Source organism: Emys orbicularis (assembly GCF_028017835.1).
Source record: "Emys orbicularis isolate rEmyOrb1 chromosome 3 unlocalized genomic scaffold, rEmyOrb1.hap1 SUPER_3_unloc_2, whole genome shotgun sequence".
Taxonomy (NCBI): Eukaryota; Metazoa; Chordata; order Testudines; family Emydidae; genus Emys; species Emys orbicularis.
Window position 1 is genome coordinate 14,686 of NW_027045130.1, and position 22,547 is coordinate 37,232.

Sequence of the window (22,547 nt, forward strand, 5' to 3'; positions counted from 1 at the left end):
GTTGCACCTGGCTGGCCTAATGTCATTCTACACATCACTGCTGGAATTTGAGATTTGTAGAGAGGTTATAACTCCTGTACTGCTGCATATGAGTGACCACCCTAGACCAGCCCTTGTGCAGTGTCCATCAAGCTGAAAACTTCTGTAGAGCTTGTAGTGCAGCCTGAAGGGTAAAAGGAAGTTGAAATTTCGTAAATTGAAAAAAATGCAAGTAATAAAATAAAATTAGCAAGGGGGCTGATTGCATTCAGAAAGCAGGAAGGGGGAGAATCTTCAAGGTGACTGCAGCCCTGCTTGGTGAGAGCATATCATTCATTGTGTTATTTTTCTAAGTTATGTAGTAGAATGAAGTTTGTTTTCTCTTATGACCCACCTATTTTATCACATGGTGCTCTTCCATAGACACATCTAACTGTAAAAAAAAAAAACCAACAACAACATTATTCCTCAATCTGATTTAAAAGCCCCATTACTAAACAGGGAGATTAGCAGATTCATTGGGCAAAACCAAAAACGTAGTATCAAATTGAACATTTTGAACATTTTATGGGGTCCCCAAGAGAGAGGATTCTCTGGGCACTGCACATTGGTATGGTTCTGCCCCTAGTGTGCACTTAGGAAGCAAAATGATAAACTCCCCAAGTCTGGTTCTTGCATGAGTAGATGAAGCTGGTTGCTCCCCAGATCTTCTTGCTCATAGGCGCCAACTCCGTGGGTGCTCTGGGGCTGGAGCACCCATGGAAAAAAATAGCAGGTGCTCAGCACCCACCGGCAGCCCTTGATCAGCTCCTCCTCCTCCCTCTCCCCCCCTCCAGCCTGCTGTGGATCAGCTGTTCGGTAGCATGCAGGAGGCACTGGGGGAGAGGGGGAGGAGTAGGGGCAGGAAGAGGCGGGGTGGGGGCGGAGGAAGAGGCAGGGCGAGGGCTTGGGGGAAGGGGTGGAGTGGGGGCCAACCCCGGAACTCAGGATGTCAGCGCCTCTGCATAAGCTGCCTTAGGTGGACCTATCTCTGTAGTATAGGCCAGGCCTAGGGGTGAAAGTAAGGTGGTACAGGGCGATACGGCGTACCATTAAAAAGTGGCCCCCAGTCTGTACCCAGCTGACTTTAAAGCGCTGCCGTGGCAAAGGACCCATTCCGCCTTTTGGCCCACCTCCCCGGCCACTGACAGGGGGGAGGCGAAAGGAGCAGCTGCCCCAGGCTGGCGATTTAAAAGGGCCTAGGGCTCCTTTAAATTGCCGGTGGAGCCCTGGTGGACACGGGCCAGGCAGCGTGTGGATGGGCTGGCTGGGGGACGCAGACCCTCCCAGCCCCGCCCGTTCTGCCTGAGGCCCTGCCCCTTCCAGGGGCCGGAGCTGGCCCCCGTACCGGTAAGTCTTTGCCGTTACTTTCACCCCTGGCCAGGCCGAAATCATGTCACTGAACTCACATGGAGGGGAGGGATAGCTCAGTGGTTTGAGCATTAGCCTGCTAAATCCAGCATTGTGAGTTCAATTCTTGAAAGGGCCATTTAGGGATCTGGGTCAAAAATCTGTCTGGGGTTGGTCCTGCTTTGAGCAGGGGGTTGGACTAGATTACCTCCTGAGGTCCCTTCCAACCCTGACTTTCTTGAATTACTCTTTTTGAGCCTTGTATGTTGTCTAATGACACTAACAAGGGCTTTTCCCTCCACATACTTACTCTTCTTTGTTAGTTGTATACCCCAAAATATACATCTATTATTGGAAAGCCTTAAAGAGAGAGACCTGGGTATTAATTCACTTAATCTGATAAACTACATGGAGATTTCTTAAACCTGTTCCAACTCAAATACTGTAACAGACATACAAGGTGAAATCCTCTAGAAGGTTATTTTAATCCAATTTTATTGTCTCTCTACTGTTGGAAGGATGTAGCCAACAGGGCCGGCCCACAACATTTTGGCACCTGAGGCGGGGAGCTCAAATGATGCCCCATCGCTTGGGCCAAAACTTTGAAAGGTCTCAATTCTGCCTTCTTCCTGTTCTACTGCTTTCATGGTACTGCTCTGCTACCTACCTCTATAAAGGAGAACTAACAACTTAAAATGCATTGTTCAAAAATTTTAAGTAACACTTACATTTGCTGTTCAGGTGTTTGAAAGTTAACTTTTCTTGTCTGCACAGTAAACACTGGCATTTTTATCTGTTTGAATCGTCGAAGTGGTGCTTTCCGTGCCTTCTTGGTGGCAAAGATTTGAACTGCTTCCTGAAGGTCCACAGTCTGGGTCAGCTCATACTCTATTGAGATGGTTGCAAGGCCGACCAGCCTCTCCTGTGTCATTGATGAGCGTAGATGTGTTTTTATTAACTTCATCTTGGAGAAGCTGCGTTTTCCACTGGCAACTGTTACAGGAAGTGTTAGAAGTATGCGCAGAGCAACAAAAGCATTTGGAAAGAGGGTGGTATTGCACAATCTAGCACCTGGTTAAAGAATTCAATTTGAATTGTTGTTTGGGGTCTCTTATGGGATTATCCCATGTAATCAAAATGTCGTCTTCTTCGGTGACTCTTGTATTCTTGAATGGGTGGGGAAATAGCTTCAGTGTGAAGTTCCTCTTCCAACTTCTGTGCACTCTTCAGAATGTTTTGAAATCCCTCATCTGACCAGTAAGACTGTAGATATGACTTTGCTTTGTCCAGTTGTTCCATTGCTCCAGCTATATCAAGGTCAACACCTTGGAGTCTGTTGCTTACAACATTTATTTCAAACAGTATGTCATGCCACAACACTATAGGGTGACCAAACAGCAAATGTGAAAAATTTGGACGGGGGTGGGAGGTAATAGGCACCTATATAAGACAAAGCCCCAAAAAAGCGGGACTGTCCCTATAAAATTGGGACATCTGGTCATCCTACAACACTAAGCCACACAGAAATTTGAAGTTATGTATGTTTCTGGTGATTCCATTTCCCTCTGCCACTGTTCTCCCACAAACTGTTCCTGTCATAGCATTATCCTCCATAATGGCAACTGTGGCATTATCTATCTTCCCAATTTGGTGTTTGATAGGCTTTATCACCTCCACTCGAGAAAAATACATAGATGCTTTGAATTACATTAAAAAATTCAGCAGCCTCACTAGAAGCTGATGCTGCATCACTGACCACCAAGTTCAACGAATGAGAACTGCTCGAGGGTTTAACTCTCGGATCCATGTCTGCACTCCTCTGTTTGTTCCTCTCATGTTGGTGCGCACTATTATTGTAGCCCTGACCTCTCATGTCAGCTATCGCAATTCCGTATCTTCCAGCTTTTTAAGAAGCACACTTGTCATACCAGCTCCTGTAGTATCATCAATGACAATAAATTCTAAAAAATGCTCTCTGACAGTCACCATTGAGGGACATTTTCACTAGGTTCTGTTGTTGTTACAAAACGCATTAAAGTCATTTGTTCCGTATGGCTGATGTCAGGTGTGCAGTCCAGAATAACAGAGTAATATCTTGCTGACTTCAGATCTGCCACAATTTTCTGTTTGACTTTTGTTGCCAGTAACTGTATGATCTCATTTTGAATTGTTTTTCCAAGGTAGTGGTGTGTGTACATTTCTTGGGTGGTGACTCTTCTTAGATGCTCCTGGAGTACAGCATCAAACTCAGCCATCAGCTCCACAATTTTAAGGAAGTTTCCATTGTTTGGCACATACAGCTGATCCGAAGTGCCACGCAGTACTAGGTTTTGGGTAGCAAGCATTCTCACAATGACAATGAGCCTGTTCAGAACATTTTGCCAGTAAAGAGACTCTGATGCAATTTTCTCTTGATGCTGATCATCTATGGTGGCCTTTAACCTTAGTCTCATCTCAAGCTCTTTCCACCTATGGAATGCTGTCTGGTGATTTGCTGCCTTCTCATGGCATGCCAGATTTCTAGCCAGATTTTTCCAGTCCTTTGTTCCTATAGAACCCAATGTGGCTGGAACATTAGACTGGAAGAGTTTGCAACAAAAACAGTATGCAGCATTCTGGGTTTTTGAGTACATAAGCCATTGCCTCTCCACTTTGTCACCATTGGGGATCACATCATACCAGTAATGTGTTGGATGGAAACTTCTATTTTCATTGTCTTTGGGGAACATGAAGTTTTTCACTTGCTGTGGCCCATGCAGTACAAGGAAGCCCCCCAGGCTACTGCTCAAGTGGGTCCACAGTCCTGGATCATCTAGACTTAAGGAACTAAACTCAGCAGCAGCTGTTTCTTGCGCCTCCACCACACTCTCTTCTCTGATCTACACTTTTCTTCAGGAATATGCATGGTTACATCCATTTGAGATGGAGATATGGATGCTGCAGTAGCTGCCAGGTCACCTGCACTCTGACTAACTGGAAGATCAGGCATCTCCTCACCACTCACATCCTCACTGGGGGCGGAAGGCTCACCGTGAACATTTGTGTCTATGTATCTCAGGAGAGCTCCTTCCTGCTTAGATAGAAAAGCTTCCTTGACTTTCTTTTTCTGAATGCTGCCCCAGAGGGGTGTTTTCTTCTTTCACTCATGACTGCTGTTCTGTGCCAGCTATAGTGGCTCTCAACACTCAATTGAAGGGGACAAATAAGCAGGCTTGTAGCAGGGCCTGAGTGAGGGAAGGTATCAGTGTCTTAAGGGCCTAACTGACTTTTACTACTTCAGTTGACTGCCTGTTCTCCTCAAGTCGGTTCAGGGAAGCAGCAGGAAACAGGAAGCTCCCTGAGGAGCTGTTGTTAATCAGTCCAGGCTCCTGGGGGTGCTAGAAAGGTACATAAGAGGCTCCTCCTCCTCCTCTCTCTCCCTGCAGCTCCTGCTGCTTTCTGTTATTCCCTCTCACCTTTTCTCCTGCCTGCCTGCCTATTATGTCTCTTGTGCCCTCCTTCCTTTACCTCAGCACTCCACCATCTCTGTGCATCTAGAGCAGAGAGAATACATATACACCAGCAGACACAATTTTCTACACTCTGAGTCCTAGTGGCGCCCCCACCCCCGCCACAGTCTGGCACCTGAGGCGGCTGCCTCAGTTCGCCTCATGGTAAGGCCGGCCTGGTAGCCAATATGCTCCACAGGCACATATGTGGCATGATGTCACTATTTTATTAGATTCTTAACCTGTAAATCATAGTGGCCAAAAATAAAATTATCAAAGAAAACTCTTGAGAGGAAATAAACTTCCTCTCCCTCCCTCCTATTTGGCTGAACTTATGTTACTAGACAAGAGGGACTGGGAGAAATATATTAAACAGGGAAATAGGAGAGAGAGAATCAGAAATAATATGATGGGGTGAACAAAATACCAGCCACAAAATTAATGGGAATGCAGCCTCTGGTTGTGCACAGGGACTAAGTCATAGCTCATAGAAAGCACTGGGTTTTGTGGTGAGCTCCTTGAGTAGCTCTGATTTTAAGTGCCCATTACATAGATTCTGTGAAGTTAGATAATTCATTAAAGCAGTATTAGCGCCTAACAATACCAGACACTTGTACAAGTAAATAACTCAAAGACAATGTATTACACAGCACTTTTAGCTGAAAAAGATATTCTGTTCTCATGCCAGTCCCTAAAAGTGCCATTTCTATACTGTCATTCAGTTTGCTGTTTTTGTTAATATACATTTTGCTATCAAAAAGGGATCTCTTTTATGTTGTAGTGAATTTTTTTTCCTGAAGGATAGATAACACCAAAATAAAAATGATATTAAATTATGTTTTCTAACCTGCAGATTCTTGACATAGGAGTGAAACTGAATTAACAATGGAGCCATCAGAAGAATTTGTGTTCAAACATAAAGGATTTAATTTCCAACCAGACCTTGTTACACCTGAATACATAGATTCACTGGAGGATTTTGAAATCAGAGACAGTGATGTATTTATTGTTACTTATCCAAAATCAGGTAAGACTGATTGCTTGATTTCCTTTAGGAAAATCATATCTGACTTTTGTCTTTAACCTTAATTGACCCTCCCCCCTCCCCCCCCCCCCCCCCCGCTTCTTGACCACCATTCTGACCTATTTTCGTGGTAGCAGTTTAAAATCTTTTACCTGCCAACATTTTATTGGAGACATTATCTCAGTTTCATCCCTATGTTTAAGCAATGGCAGAAGGTTACCTCTAAGTGTTAATTTGCAAAGTATCAGGGGGTAGCCGTGTTAGTCTGTATCCACAAAAACAACAAGGAGTCCGGTGGCACCTTAAAGATTAACAGATTTATTTGGACATAAGCTTCCTTGTTATAATCTGCAAAGTATATTTGAACTGGGCAAATATTGCCAAAAGGTGTTCACAAATATCTATTTGTTTCTGTAATAGACAGCTATTCTTATTCACCTTTGTGTAAATATTTATGTCAGCAATATTTTGGAAACAGTAAATTCATGGAAGGGGAAGGTGGTGTGAATGCTCAGACTAATGAATTTTCACACAAATACAAAACCTCAGACTGCACTGAAACAGCCATCTCTACTGCCAAAAAATAAGATGTCATGTAACATGCACAGAAAGGAGAGACCAATGTGAGCCTTCTCCATGAGGTCTGAAGTAGCACTGGTGTTCTTCCACTGCGGGGGTGGAATAGGGGTACTTAAACTCTCAGAACAACAGTATACAGGGTGCTTTGGATAGGGCCAGTGAATCCACTGGCTATTACTGTACTGGACAGTCATGTGGCAGCACTGAGGGTACATAAGAGGGAGGAAAATAGTCTGTAGTAATTAGGGTGACCAGACAGCAAATGTGAAAAATTGGGTCGGGGTAATAGGAGCCCATATTAAAAAAAGCCCCCAAAATCGGGACTGTCCTTATAAAATCGGGACATCTGGTCACCCGTAGTAATCACCGTTTCCATGGGGAACCTGAATACCCTAGGTAAAAATATTTAAAGATTTAGTTATTGACCAGCACATAGATAGATAGATAGATAGATATGGGGTTTTTAAAACTAAAATGTACAAAAATATAATGCTGTTTGGATTCCCATCCCTGTTGCATTAATGGACTCCCTTTAACACAATTTTTTGTACTTCATTTATAATGTGAAATGAGACACAGTTTTGAAGAGATTGTGATTTATGGCAGATTATTACATGACATTACAAATAAAATTAGCATCAAAGCTGTTTCAAATAAGGCTATTTTCTTTCCAAGGAACTGTGTGGACTCAGAATATTTTGAGCTTCATTTATCATGAAGGCCATCGAGATGGAACAGAAAATATGGAAATAATAGACAGGGTCCCATGGCTGGAGTATAACATACATAATATGGATTATGTCCATCGTCTATCACCTCGTCTCTTTGCTACTCACCTGCCTTACTATTTAGTTCCAAGAGATCTGAGGAACAGGAGAGCAAAAGTAGGTGATACTATTTTTACAATTACTCAGGAAAACTGGTAGCTTTCACCAATAAATCAGTCTAAATCCTCTGGGCCAGACTGTCTGTCCTCCCACAACAACCCTTCCAAAAGCAAATCTCCCCTGCATGGGGATGGGGCTCACTTCCTCCAAAGCCCCATTCCATGTCCCTAGACCCAGCCAAAGGGGGGAAAACAAGTTCAATCAAGACCTCAGGACTTCAGTGTCCAGTTTCAGTGGAGATCCCATTTTTCATGGAACTGCTGTTCTTGGCCTCTGAAACGGAGCTGCTTCTTCCTCATCATGACAGCTCCCCCTAAAAGGGGCGTTAGTGATGGGTTATGATCATTACAGTCTGCATGTTATATTGTAAATTACAGTGTTTTTGTTGTTGTGGGGCATGTAGCTATGTAACTGTAAGCTCTTATGTTATCCATGTTTTACGTCTCCTGCATCTTTTAACGTCAGGAAACTTCTTGCTAATGATAGGGGTGTGGACTGTGCCAGATGCAGCTCAAGAGGAAGGATCTCCCAGGGTCAGGGATTCGCACCGAGCTCTCTCTCATGGAGATGGCTGCCCCGCCCTGCTGTGTTGCTTTCCTTAATCTAAACAGAGAGTCATTCACACCGAAGGTGTGCGGTGCTGGCCTGTGAGAATTGCCTTGTGGGAGCGATGCCAATCTCTTACATTGCTACCTGGATCTCCCATGAAAGGTGGCATGTGCTGTGCACCCACTTCCCCAGGAGACTCCCTTCCCTGTCACCCTTGCAGCTTCCTTATCTCTGTTGCGGTAACACCTATGATAAAATGAGCAGATGCGTGGTGCAGAGCTTGCACCACATGAGCTCCATCAGTGCAACCTCTCAATCCATAGGAACCTTCCTCCTGATTTGCTTTAGAGCTCAGCCCCGTTTCCCATGCAGAAAGAGTCCTACAGTTACAGGGACAGTAAAAGTAAATGGAACAACAACATCTCCTAAGCTGCACATAGCACAATTTTAACTACAGACATTGGAAAATCTTGTATTGCTTATGTATATTTTACAGGGCTTATGTAATTCTCAGCTCCAAATTGTTGGAGAAATTGGTTGAGGTGTGCAGCAATGCATGTTAGCATTACTTTTTAAACATTGTATCCATTACAATTCTCTAAAAATATCTCAAGCTGCAATTTTTTTGAACGAGCAGTAAGTTCAGGCTTACTATGATTCACCTTTAAGGATATTTTTTTCACTGAAATACTTTATCAATATACCAAACTACACATAAATAAGTAACTACTGCTTACTTAACAGTGTTTGTATTTAAAAGGAACTCAAAATCAAATCATTTTCAGATAGTACACCTGCAACTGCACTCCCTGTTAATTTTTGTGTGGTTTATTATCACATTTCCCATGATTTTTTAAATGTTTTTGCTCCTCTCTTGCTGTGTGAAAGACCCATGTAAACAACTGGAAAAAACTTGAAAACCTGATTCTAAGTACACTTACTCATGTTCCTAACCTTACAACAGTAAGTAATCCCATTGAGGTCAATGGTACTATCACCTGTATATAGTACACATGTGCATGAGGGTCTTTAGAAGTAAGGAAGCGCAATAGTGCCACGGAATGTACAGAAAATGCTGGCAAAGACACACAAAAAATCCCATTCATTTAAATCAGGATAAACTATTTACTAAAGTACTTATTCTAACCCTTTTCAGATATAATGATTTTAGCGTTACTTGCAGCAATAGCAATTTTATAAAACCACCGATTTTTAGGTGAATTGTGTCCCTTTAATATAACTGAGACTGTCACTCTTTTTACCTTGCAGGTTATTTATGTAGCCAGAAACCCGAAGGATGTTGTGGTTTCCTATTTTCATTTTTCCAAGCTTTCAGTCATGCTTGAGACAATACCAGATTTTAATATTTTTCTGGAGAGGTTTTTAGCTGGGAAAGGTAAGGTTTCATTTACTGCTAAAAGGCTAAGCCCTGCTCACTGACCACAGCCTGAATAAACTATCTGAGTGGATAAATTACTTAGATGGAGGAACTGGTCAAAATCCTGGCCCCCACCTCACAACCTGGGGTCTAAGGTTGCAGTGAATGCAGTATCATTCACAAATCATAATAGAGATTTTGTGCAAAGGTAGTCCAGGGGAGCTGCACAGGCACATGCATTGCACCAATAAAGTGCAAGCTGCCTCATGTATCTCAATTGGGTGTTCGCTCTGAAACCGAACAATGAAGATTTCAATACATTTCAACTCCACTTAGGTGCTCAGATCACACAGGTGAGGAGATGAGGATGAGCGCTATGCAAAGAACACACAGAAGTAGTTTTATATTAATTTTCTGGTTTAGTAGTTTTCCACAACTGTTATGCCTATCCGGCAATTCCAAACCACTACTTATACCTTCCAAGGAGCCAAAAGACTCAGCTGTAATCTATCTAGCTCCTGAGTTCTCTCTTAATATCTCTGACAATGCAACATTCTCACTAAAGCAGCTTATGGCACACTGATAATTTAAGTACATAGTAAAATAAATTCTACACATTCTTCTATTATGGTAATTAGTGAGACTATCTCATCTGCATAGGATCTTTTGGGCCTGAATCCAGCCTCTTCTCCCCTAAGCTTTGAATCCACTGCCTCTTTTGTCCTGTGTAGAACCACACTACAGATGATTTCCCCTACAACAGAGAGTAGTGTGACTCCTCTCCAGTTATTGCCGTCAGTGAGATCACCCTTTTGAGGTACTCTGCCAACGATTCCATGTTTTCACTTGTCAGGAGGAGTCTCTTCTTCCTGAACTTAGAACAGTTCTGTCAGTTTTATTAGGGTAGTGGGGTCAAGTTCTTTTAGCTTTTCTGCTGTGATTTGATCATCACCTGCCATTTTGTTGTTTTTCAGCTTCTTAATTGCATCCTGTATTGCTGACATCTCTGTTGCATCAATGTTAATGCCAAGTAGATTATGTTCACATGTTTCATCACTATCTGGTGTTGAGCTGGGACTGAGTCTGTTGAGGACTTGTCTGAAATGCTCTGCCCATCTGTCTTTCTGTTACACCTCAGTTGTAAGCCTTTTTTCATCTTGGCTTTTTCTTGGCCCATTTCCTGTTTGAAATGTCCACACCTTTCACTGCGTTGTCTGTTTTCTTGTACTTTTCCTTTGCTTTTTCCAATATTTCGTTTGTCTTAGCATTCAGGAGTTTTCCTTTCAGTGCTTTTCTTTCCTTGTTGAGATGCAAGGTCTCTTGGCTTATCCAATCCTTGCTCTGTGTGTGTGCTGATACCAGGCTATGAGTGCTGCAGCTTGAATCACGTTGTCTCAGACCACTGCGCAGTTTTCTTCAGGTCCAATCTCTATCTCACCTTCCTCTGCCTCTGTCAGCACCCCAAATCTGTTCCATAGTTCGCGTTGGAATTTCTCAGAGCACACTTTTGTTTTCATATTATTGATTTCTTTGCCGCTTTCTGTTTAAAGTTGGTCTTTCCCAGTTTTAATTTCAGTTTGGCAATGCAAAGATTTTGGTTGCTCCTGTCATCTGTAGCTTGATGTGCCCTTGCATCTTGGACAGATGATGTGAATCTTGAACTGATGCAGATGCAATTGATTTCTTTTTTTGTTTTGCCATCTCTCAGATTCCATGGTTCTTTGTGTATGTCTCTAGAAGGGATCAGGGTGCTTGCAAGAACTAAGTCAGACACCAAGAACAAGTCTGTGAATTTCAGGTTTCCTTCATCATTGATATCATTTACTTTCAAAAGGTATTTGACAGCCTGCATGGGCATACATTGTGGAATATTATTCAGTCCTGCGAAATTCCAGCTAAACCCATCAACACCATACCGACCACATACAGAGATGCAAGGTTGCTCTATAAGAGTGAACAACCTGACAACAGAGTGGTTCATTGTGGACAAATATGTGAAACAGGGCTGCATTTTATTTTTGCTGTTGTTTGGCATTGCCATAGACAGGCTAATGAAGAAGTATATTAGTAACACAAAACCTGGTACCCAGATGGCAAAAGCCTAGAAGCCTAGACTGAGACACTACTAAGCAATACCCTGGAAAAGCTACAAACAGAGAAAGACAACTTGGCAAAATCTGTAGGTCAAACATGGCTCAGAATCAGTTACAGACAACCTTGAAATTCAGATGTCAAGCAGTAACTTCATATTAGAAGGCAAAAACATCAAGAAAGTGGAATAATTCATCTACCTAGGCAGCACCATTCTAGCCAACAGGAACATCAAGAATAATATGCCATCAAGGTTAAGAAAAGCATCCACCTAATTCACTAAACTCAACAACACATGGACATCAAAGATATACAGCACCAAAGCAAAACTGAGAATTTTCAACTCAAATATCTCCGTGATAACGTATGGCTGTGATAGCTAAAGATCTACTAAAATGTTGAACAGAAAATTAGATGCCTTCGAAAATAAGTGCCTACAAAGATTCCGGACATTGGATGGAGAGACGTCATCACCAATAAATATATCTGAGAAATCACCAGCCAGCAGCTTATTTCCACTAGAATTAGAAGGAAGTATTGGACATATATGGGGCATGGGCTTCAGATGCCAACACACAGAGTCCCACATGAAGCTGGCAAGTGGAAACCAACTGGGTTAGGAAATAAGGGTGCCCAAGAGACCTTAAAAAGTACCCTCGAAAGGGAGGGCAGAATAGTTGATCATAACATCATCGAGTAGATGGAAGTAGTATCAAATGACAGAGAGGAATGGAAGAGATTAGTTTCACCATGGGCATCAACATTGACATGGTTATTTTGCTTCTATATTTGGCACTGCTGGAATACTGTGTCCAGTTTTGGTGCCCACAATTGAGGAAGGGTGCAGATAAATTGGAGAGGGCTCGGAGAAGAGCCGTGAGAATGATTAATGGAGTAGAACATGTGCCTTTTAGCAATAGACTCAAGGAGTTCAATCTGTTTAGCTTAACAAAGAGAAGTTTAAGGGATGACTTGATTACAGTCTATAAGTACCTATATGGGGAACAATCTAGCAGAGAAAGGTATAATACAATTCAATGGCTGGCAGTTGAAGCTAGACAAACATTTATGCCTTATTTCCAGTCTAACTTTAACTGTGAGAGTAATTGGCCACTGTAACAATTTACCAAGGGTCATGGTGGATTCTCCATCACTGACAATTTTTAAATCAAGAATGGATGTTACTCTAAAAGATATGTTTAGCATTTATTTGGGAAGTTCTATGGCCTGCGTTATACAGGAAGTCAGACTAGATGACCACAATGGTCCCTTCTGGCCAGAGAATCTTTTAATCTATGAATCTATCAATTTAATTCTAGGTTTGTGATCACTAATCCATCAAAAGCAATGAAAAATATTATCTATAAACAAATAATCCAGGACATAAAAGTGAAAATATGCTAGGTGAAAGTACCATTCTGTGGTGCCAGTGGAAGCTAGAGGTAAAAGTAGAATGTGTATTGGTTATCATGTAATGGTCTGTTTTTGGAAAAAAACAAAACTTGTCCTCAGATCCCTAGATAAGAAAATGGACTTGGCTTAGCCTTTATATCATGTTTACGGTGAAAGATAATCCAGTATAAGGCTGTGAATAAAAACAGGAACTGGAATAAAATCTCTGTGAGCCCACATTTTCCCCCAACAGCAGAGGGAAGAGAAGCTGAAAAAAGGAAGTCTGATCCATCGATTCTGAAGCTATGCTTGTGAGAGTATTAGAATGCAAAAATGTCAATGACTGAATGGTTTTTCTGTTTGAGATCATTAACGTTTATTTCTATAATTTTTCTCCTTCATAAGTACTTGCTGGCTCCTGGTTGGATCATGTCAGAGGCTGGTCCACCCACAGGGATGACTTCAATATTCTCTTCCTTACCTTTGAGGAGATGAAGAAGGTGAGACTAGTCAATCACTTTATATCTGAAAGAAACAGTAAATACAATGCCTCCAATTTTCAGTCTGATTTTGCCACCTTTATTCACATTGAGCTGTACTTTACTCTGTGAAGAGACTCTGTGAAATCAACGAGAAAGGCACTTTGGTCTCATTGATTTCAATGTGAGTCCTTCTCAGTGAGAGTAAGGGTGGAAAAATCAAAACCGTAGGGTGAGATGTTCAAAAGCACCAAAGTAAGTTAGCCGCTTAACTCCTATTCATTCAATAGCACATAGAAGCCTAATTCACTTAGGCTACATCTACACTACAGGGGGGGGTCGATTTAAGAATTCGACGTATCGCAGCCGACTTACCCCGCTGTGAGGACGGCGGCAAAATCGACCTCCGCGGCTTCCCGTCGACGGCTCTTACTCCCACCTTCGCTGGTGGAGTAAGAGCGTCGATTCGGGGATCGATTGTCGCGTCCTGATGGGACGCGATAAATCGATCCCCGAGAGGTCGATTTCTACCCGCCGATTCCGGCGGGTAGTGTAGACCAGGCCTCAGTCACAAGAGGTTTCATTTGCTTCCTAGTGACGAATATCTGCTGCATGTGAGTACAGTTAGAAAAGATAATAATCTTGCTTTACTTCATTTCCTTTTCTGCATAGCAGGATGGCAACTACACAACCCATCCCACGAGGCATCCTAAAGGGAAAGGAGAGGTTTTGTTACATTTTAGAACTTCTCAAACTGCTTTGAGAACTAAAGATGTTTTATCAAAATGTCATTTAGTAGGGCTATTTTCTTTCCAAGGGACTGTGTGGACTCAGAATATTTACTCAAAACCTACTAGGTTTTGAGTAAATAAAATATATTAACTATATTTATGTTTTCAATAAAGATATCTATGTGAAATCTTTGAAAAGTACAGAACACTTCAAAATTTCAATTTTTGTTAGAAACTAGTTTTTTTTATTTTTCTACCAGCTCAGCTAGCTTTTGACTCCTTAACAACTTCACCTAGCTTAGCAGAAGTCAGATTTAAACTACTTTGAGTGTCCTTACATGGGTTTGTTCTGGTTGAACTAAATCAATTTTAAACTGATTTTAGTCACACTTTATAAACAAAGTCTGAAGTATCTGAGTGCACCTCTTAGCTAAATAAATAGAGATGCAGCAACATCCTCTCTGCTGACTTCAGCAGGAAGCATGTAGATAATAGCAGCAAGGCTGATTAACAAAGCAAGGAAAGACCCTTCCCATTAAGGGGTCCAACTCCTGATATATTTATATTCATAGATTCCAAGGCCAGAAGGGGCCATTGTGATCATCTTGTCTAACCTCCTGTATAACACAGACCATAGAACTACCCCAAAATAATTTCTAGAGCAGATCTTTTAGACAAATATACAATCTTGATTTAAAATTGTCAGTGATGGAGAATCCACCATGACCCTTGGTAAATTGTTCCACCCTCGCTGTTAAAAATGTAAACCTTATTTCCAGTCTGAATTTGTTTAGCTTCAACTTCCAGCCCTTGGATTGTGTTATCTTTCTCTGCTACACTGAAGAATCCATTAATAAATATTTGTTTCCCATGTAGGTAATCAAGTCACCTCTTAACCTTCTCTTTGTTAAATTAAATAAGAACATAAGAACGGCCATACTGGGTCAGACCAAAGGTCCACCTAGCCCAGTGTCCTGTCTTCTGACAGAGGCCAATGCAAGGTGCTCCAGGGGGAATGAATAGAACAGGTAATCATCAAGTGATCCATTCCCTGTTGCTCATTCCCAGCTTCTGGCCAACAGAGGCTAGAGACACCATCCCTGCCCATCCTGGCTAATAGCCATTGATACACTGAGCTCTTTGAGTCTGTCACTGTAAGGCATGTTTTCTAATGCTTTAATCATTCTTGTGACTATTCACTGAACCCTCTTCAGTTTATCAACATCCTTCTTGAATTGTGGACTCCAGAACTGGACACAACAGGGGTCCTTCTGCTTCCAAAATAGGTTGCCAAAGACAGACCAAAATACAGATAGCCAGAAAATTATGACAACCCTTGTCTTACATGGTGCTAGCAGTTGTAATCACAGTCACAGAAATGAGCCTTTTCTCTCTTGATTAGGCCATGAGGATGGGTTGGCTAATGACGGAGGAATTTGCAATGGCTTAACTTGCTACTCACTTGTCAGTTTTCAATGCTGCTGTAGCCTCTTACAGTGAATTAAAATCTTGCTTATGAAGTAATGTAGTAAGACTGAAGATCCTAAATAAGAAATCACCTTTATGCTTTAGTGCTATATCCCTATGCTCAGTTTCCTTTATTTAAGTACATCTCTACCCAGATATAACGCTGTCCTTGGGAGCCAAAAAATCTTACCGTGTTATAGGTGAAACTGCGTTATATCGAACTTGCTTTGATCCGCCAGAGTGCGCAGCCCCGCTCCCCCCGGAGCACTGCTTTACAGCGTTATATCCAAATTCGTGTTATATCGGGTCGCGTTATATCGGGGTAGAGGTGTATCCCATTATCCTTTACTCTATCATTTTATTTATTTAGTTCTTTTATTTTCCTAATTTGGGAAACTGTTACTTTGAAATAATGTTCATTTCAGGATCTCAGAGGCGCTGTGCTGAAAATCTGCAAATTCTTAGGAAAGCAGCTAAATGAAAAGGAGCTGGACACTGTTGTGGAAAAGGCTACATTTGATAAAATGAAAACTGATCCCAGGGCAAACTATGAGTCCATGCAAGGCAATCTCCTGGAACGAGGCAAAGGACATTTTCTTCGGAAAGGTAAGGCAGAAGCAGCCAAATCTAATAAATATTTAATCCTGCAGATCCTGGCACAGGACGTGTTGAAGCTAGCTGCCTAGGACTTCCAATCACAACTTTCCATCCCCAGGAAACAATTGGCTTTGGGGCACTAAGGCTGTTGAGTGAGGTTGTATTGCTGTGGAACAATGCATTAGACACCACATCTCACAGATTAAAAGAGAGCTGCGCTACTTTGCTCAATGCAATATCTTAAATGTTTGCCGAGCAAAGTACTGCAGCTTTCTTTTGATCTGTGAGAAAAAAGTGTCAATATTTTTTAAAAATGAAAATGTTCAATAAGGTCTCTTGGAGGGTAACATTCATTTTGTGTCATTTGTAAAAGGGAAGGAAATTAAAACGTTAACATTAGAGAAAACTGAAAGCATTTCTGTCTAGTGCTTCTGAGAAACTTCACACATGGTGGGCATCAGAACTGATTTTGTCTCTATAGCTTCCAGGGGTTATTTAGAGTATGAAATTAGCCAAAGAAATAAAATCTAGGGGACAATTCTCGTGGCTGAGAGGAGATGGGTATTTTTCATGTTTTAGCCCTTATATGGGAAAGTCGTGAATAGATGTCAGGGGTTTGTGGCCTTCTGATACTGCGGAATAGGAGCGGGACTCAGATAGATGGTAGTGGGCACTTTGGTATGGAAAAGGTAGAGAACCACTGCCTACTGTTAAGTACAGCATTGCATGAAAAGTATGTTCAGAGAAGCTCATATTTCTCTTAACAGTCACTACTTCCTATTGCCAATTTTTCTTCTAAAATTTGCAATGAAATAAATCAGTATAGGAAGATAACTGAGATGTATAAAACCACCTGTGCCTAAAACAGAATTAGTGACATTAATTTGACCCAGTATTTCTAGATAGTTACACTGCAGTCAAAGTTAGACCGAGAATGAATTTGGGCCATTATGGTTTTCCCCAGGGGCACTGCTGCATTTCACAAAGAACACAATCACAGTTTTTGCCAGTGGCATGTGTTTTATCAGAGGGGCAGCACTCTCTGATAAGGCTGCTGACATCTGTAACGTGCATGTCACATCAAAACATTTGCCCAGGTAATCAAATGGACACTAATGGGTATATTTCTAGTGCCGCGAAGGATAGATGAGATGTACAACTTCAATTTAAAAAAACAGGAGGGTGTTTTTTACTGTAGTTTGCCCACACCTTCAGGAGTGGAAATATACCGCCAAAGCCCTAGAGAGCTACGTTCTGGGGAGATGAGAGAGGAAGGAATGGAGGAAAAAATGAACTGCACCCAACTAGCAGCATTCACAGCCTCTTACCTGCACAAGCGATATTCCAATTATAATAAAATGTCCAAGTGGCAGCAGAGCATCTAACCACCAATTCCTCTTCTGTGTCTCCTGCCCCAGGGACCGTTGGAGACTGGAAGAACACAATGACTGTGGCACAAAGCGAAAGGTTTGACAATGTTTTTAAGGAGAAAATGAAAGACCTGTCTTCCACGTTCAGCTGGGATATTAATGACGACATATAGGCTGGTTTCCAATTGGAAAGAGGTGAAAGTGCGCTAAAGAGAATGAAAATACGTTTTTGTCTCCAGTGTTCATAAAAATCCATCATTCTGTGCAAATTAAAGATTTTAAACCTGCAAAAATGTTTGCTTCTTACACGTATTTGCACATCACCATAGTACCCCAGTTCTAAGCTATGAAAAGGTGTTACATACTGTCATGTTCTGGAGTGCAATCCAGGCCAGTCAGAGGTTGTGTCCCCACATGTCCTATAAACCTGGGTGTCTTAACTGCCCTGAGGCTGTGGCTGACAGCCTGGACACCAACAGCCAGCAGCCAAACATCCAGTATCCTGAGTTTCTGCTCTGCAACCCTGGTTCAGCACTCTGACCCCAGCCGCCTGCCTACGACACAACAGCCCCACTGTAGTCTCGGTCACCCAATTACCTCATGCAGCGGTGACCCAAACACACTCCCGGTCCTGAATTTTCCCCAAACTGCTTTCCAACATCTAGCCCTTTCCTGGACCATTCAGAGAAATATTAAGGTTCATTTGTTCCTTTAAAGATACACTACCCAGCAGCTTACCACATTATCCGGAGTTAATATTCACTTTAAATCAAACACAGCCACTGTAACTCAAACACCCCAAGTGTAATGATTCTGAGAAGCAAACTCTTCCCGAAGGCTCTGAATCAGAGATTGACAGGAGGTTACTAATCCTTTGCAGGTCCCCTCCGCACCCATCTGTCAGAGTTTGCCTAGGAAGAACACCACCCGCACCGCTGTTTAAATGTAAATGTTACTTTAATTACTAAGGGAGGAAGGAAAGGGAGCAGGGCTGGTGCAACCACTAGGTGAACTAGGCGATCGCCTAGGGTGCCAAGTGGTTGGGGGTGTCCGAGATTTTTCCTCCCTCCCCTCCCTTCCCCTCACACAGAGTGTGGCGTGGCTGATTGGGCGCCTGGACCTGATTTAGCCGCTCCCATTGGCCTCCAGCAGGCAGAGTCCCTCTCCCTCTCCCCCCTCCCCTTGCCTCAGCGTCGCGTCACCAGCACGCTGCGGGGGAGGGGCTGTGGGCTTGCAGCCTGTTTGTTTTGGCTCCACGTGGAGCCAGCAGCTGGAGCGGCATAGTGGTAAGGGGAGTCTGGGGGGGCTGTCAGGGGGCGGGCGGAGGGTTGGATGTGTCAGGAGTTCTGGGGGGCCTGTTAGGGGGCGGGAGTGTGGAGAGAGATTGGAGCAGTCAGGGGACAGGGAGCAGGGGGAGGGTTGGATGGATCGGGAGTTCTGGGAGGGCTGTCGGGGGTGGGGGGAGGGTTGGATGGGTTGGCAGTTCTGGGGGGGGTCTCTCAGGGGGTGAGGAGTGGTTGGATGGGGCGTGGGAGTCCCGGGGGTCTGTCTGGGGGTGGGGGTGTGGATAAGGGTTGGGGCAGCCAGGGGATAGGTAGGGGGTAGGATCCTAGGGGGGCAGATAGGGTTGGGGGGGTCTCAGAAGGGGGCAGTCAGGCGACAAGGAGCAGGGAGGCTTAGGTAGGGGTGGGGTCCTGGGGGGAGGTAGGGGCAGAGGACCCAGGAGAGGGCAGCCAGGGGACAAGGAGTGGGGGGGGGGGTTGGACGTTCTGAGGGGGGCGGGAAGTGGTAGGGAGTGAATGTGGGTGGGGCTCTTCCCCCCCCCATTCTCTTTTTTGATTGTTGAAATATGGTAACCCTAAAAAAGCAGTGCCCTGGCTCGGCAGGGAGGAGCTGCCTTCTGGAGGCACCGGAGAGCCAGAGCGTCGGTTTGCGGGGGTGGCGAGCCCCAGCCATGGAGGAGCCAGCGCAGCACAGGGGGGCAGCAGCCCTGCAAAGGCAGCAGCACCGCTAGCGGGGAGCAGCCGCACCCCCTGCCCAGGCTGCGGCCCGGCGTACCCCTCTCCCCCAAGGGGGCTCCGGCAGGCTGCAGCAGTTGCATGTGGTCGGTGGCCCCCGTGTGCCCTACGGCTCCCCCCTCACCGTGCTCGGGCTCTGCGGCTCCTAGGCATGTGAGCTACCGGGGCGCAGGGCCCTGAGCCTACTCTGGGAGGGGCAACAGCAGTGGCGGCTCACACTCCCGGGAGTCACAGAGCTGGAGCGTGGCAGGGGGGAGCCGGGAGGCGCACGGGGGCTGCCACCCGCATGTATCCACTGCAGGAGCCCCCGGGGGGGGGGGCGCCAGGTGGGTTGCAGCCCGGGCAGGCGCACCGCCCGGCTTACCCCTCACCGGGCATGGATCTGTCCTAAGCATGCACAATTTAACTAAGGAGCCTCATTTTCTTTTACACCACGGTTGATTTTGATTAAAAGTAAAGCAAGTTTATTTACCCATCATGTTTGGATATTAAGTGAGTTCAAGTACAAGGGATAGAATTAGAAATGGTTATAAGCAAATAAAAATGAAAAGCACTTTCTAGAGACTAAGACTTAACAAAACAAGTTACAGCCTCTCTTCAGGATAAGATTCTTATAACACAACCTTCAAGCAAGATGGCTGACCACCCTTCAGGTCAGGATCAGGATTTCCCACAAAATCCAATGTGCTTGGTTCCTTTGCCTTCTTACATGAAACATAACTTGGGGTTCTTCTCCCCTTTCTTTTATAGTCCAGTGTACCTTTAATATGAATTCTTTTGAAGGTTACCCCTCAACGTAAGTCGTAAAGTTTATTCAAACTATGAGAAAGGTAACATGGAGTCTCCTGGCAAAGGAAATTCCATGCTGATTTCTTTCCCTGCTGGTGTTTGCAAAATGCAAATTGATCTATTTCTTGCTATCTCCTGCTGCTGTAATGCTGTGGGGTTAGCTTCTCCCTTTGTTGGCTTGATGGTCTTGTTTACCTTCTGTGTAAATTGTTTTCCCATTGTCTCTTAATGGGTGACAGAACCACATTCCTTTGTCTAGGGTGGGGTAGCTTCAGCCCTGCCTGGCAGACACATTTTGGTAACATAATTTCCAAAGTGTTTGTAATTTTGAATTTGTCCTCCGTATCCACATCACACAATAATATTATTGATCAGTATATGTGATGGGGTGTACCAACCCCGCACTAGTCCAGAAAGGGTTAACTACTCACTTTGGGCCCAGAAGGCCACGCCCTCTCGTCCTTGCTGGGCATGCTCCAGTTGGAAGCAATATATGAAAGGGAGCAGCTCAGTTCAGTCAGGGCTGGCTGATGGAGGAGAATGGATGCATGTTACAGGCTCCTGTCAGGAATCCAATCGAGCCCCAGACTATGGAGGTTGGGCACCCGCAGAGGATGAGGGAGATGGAAAGCCACTTGCTCTGGAGGAGCTGCAGGATCCAGAATCAATGGTAGATAGGAAGCGGTCCAGAGAATGTGTCTATTGTTTCCCTGGGACCCTGGATCAGGACCTGGTGGAGTAGGGCAGGCCCGGGTCCCCCTACCCCTCCCTGTGCCTAACACTAGGCCTTGTTGCCCTGAATACTAGGGCAGCTGCATAGACTGGCCACTAGGCATCACTGCCCTGAACACAAGAGCAGCTCCATAGACTCTGGCTGCCAGGCCTTGCTACCCTGAAGGAGGGGAGCCACATTGACTGAAAGGGGGTGTTTTCCCCCTTCTTTCTCCCCTGATGGCCTGATACCCTGTGACAGTATGTTATTAGCTTTTCATTGCTATCTTACATGACACCTTCTGGACACAGGTTATGACATTAGTGAGTTGGGGTACATTCCATTCAGCTGGTCAGGCCAATTGAAACTCACTACCAGATACCAATGTGCCCTTTGCCGTCTTGCACTGGGATGCCGTTAGGGTCAAACATGCAAAACACTTAACTACACACAATGCCCTCCCCTGCACCCACACCACCTCTACCCCTCACATGTAGAATAAGTGTTGACAAAATCCTACAGGAATTGTAGTCTCTCAGTGAAGTAGTATGTGTTTTGGTAGGATTTATTTTAAAAGCTAAACAAAGTTATGAGACTTCTATAGACACATGCCTCTTTTATTTTTATTGGACTTGTATGTTTAATCAACCATGCATGGAACTAGAAATTTACCCATTTTTGTCCATGTGAGTTGCTTTGTTGGTATGACTTGCATATTATAGATTTCAGCAGCCTGATTGGAGAATGCTGCACTTGTTTTTGAACACGTGCCTTTGGTCTAAACTGTGGATTCTAGAAGTACTGTCATGAAAAATTATAATGGCCCAAATTCATCCTTGATCTAACTTTGACTGCAATGAGTATTTCTAAATAATTTAACCAATTCTGTTTTAAGCACCAGTAGGACCAGCTCAGTACTTATCATCGTGTAGTGATTTTTTTCCATCACAAATGTTAGAGGGAAAACTGGGAGTAGGAAGTAGTTACTGTTAAAAGTAGTATGCAGGAGCGGCGACTTGTATTGACCTTTGGTGCCCGGGCTCCAGCAATATTCAGAGCCCGGGGGCCCTGCTCCACCAATGTTTGGGGCCGGGTCTCTCCCCCAGGCCAGCCTGCCGCCCCCACGCGCCTCCCCCGAGTGTCCCTCGGCCCCCACTTGCTGCCCCTGCTCACCTTCCCCGGAGCCTGCAGCTCATGCTGACTCTGCTCTGCCGGCTCCCAGCATCAACTGCTGCCTCAGGGTCCTAGTGCCCCCTACCACTAATGGCAGGGAAGGCTGCCCTTACCCTGCCCTTCCGCCCTAGCCCTGAGCCTCTCCAACACTCCAAACCCCTCAACCCCAGCCCCAGACAGAGCCCTCATTCCCCCGCACCCTAATCCTCTGCCCCAGCCCCTCCCACACCCCAAACCTCTCATCCCCAGCCCCACCCCACAGCCCTCACCCCACACCCCAACCCTCTGCCCAAGCCCTGAGCCCCCTCCCACACCCCAAACCCCTCATCCTCAGCCCCACAGCCCTCACCCCTGCACCCCCTCCTGTCCCCAAACTCCTTCCCAGAGCCTGCACCCCTCACCCCCTCCTACACTCCCACCCCTAGCCCAGAGCCTGCACCCCTCACTCCCTCCAC

General features: G+C 44.5%; 1 protein-coding gene across 1 annotated transcript; it reads left to right on the plus strand.

Moving 5' to 3' along the window:
• Positions 1-5,735: 5,735 nt before the first annotated feature.
• LOC135894779 (amine sulfotransferase-like) lies at positions 5,736-17,573 on the plus strand. The gene is made up of 6 exons (XM_065422873.1): positions 5,736-5,883; positions 7,135-7,343; positions 9,165-9,291; positions 13,162-13,256; positions 15,859-16,039; positions 17,449-17,573. Exons 1-6 carry the CDS (start codon positions 5,742-5,744, stop codon positions 17,571-17,573), a joined length of 879 nt encoding a protein of 292 aa, XP_065278945.1. The 5' UTR covers positions 5,736-5,741.
• Positions 17,574-22,547: the final 4,974 nt, after the last annotated feature.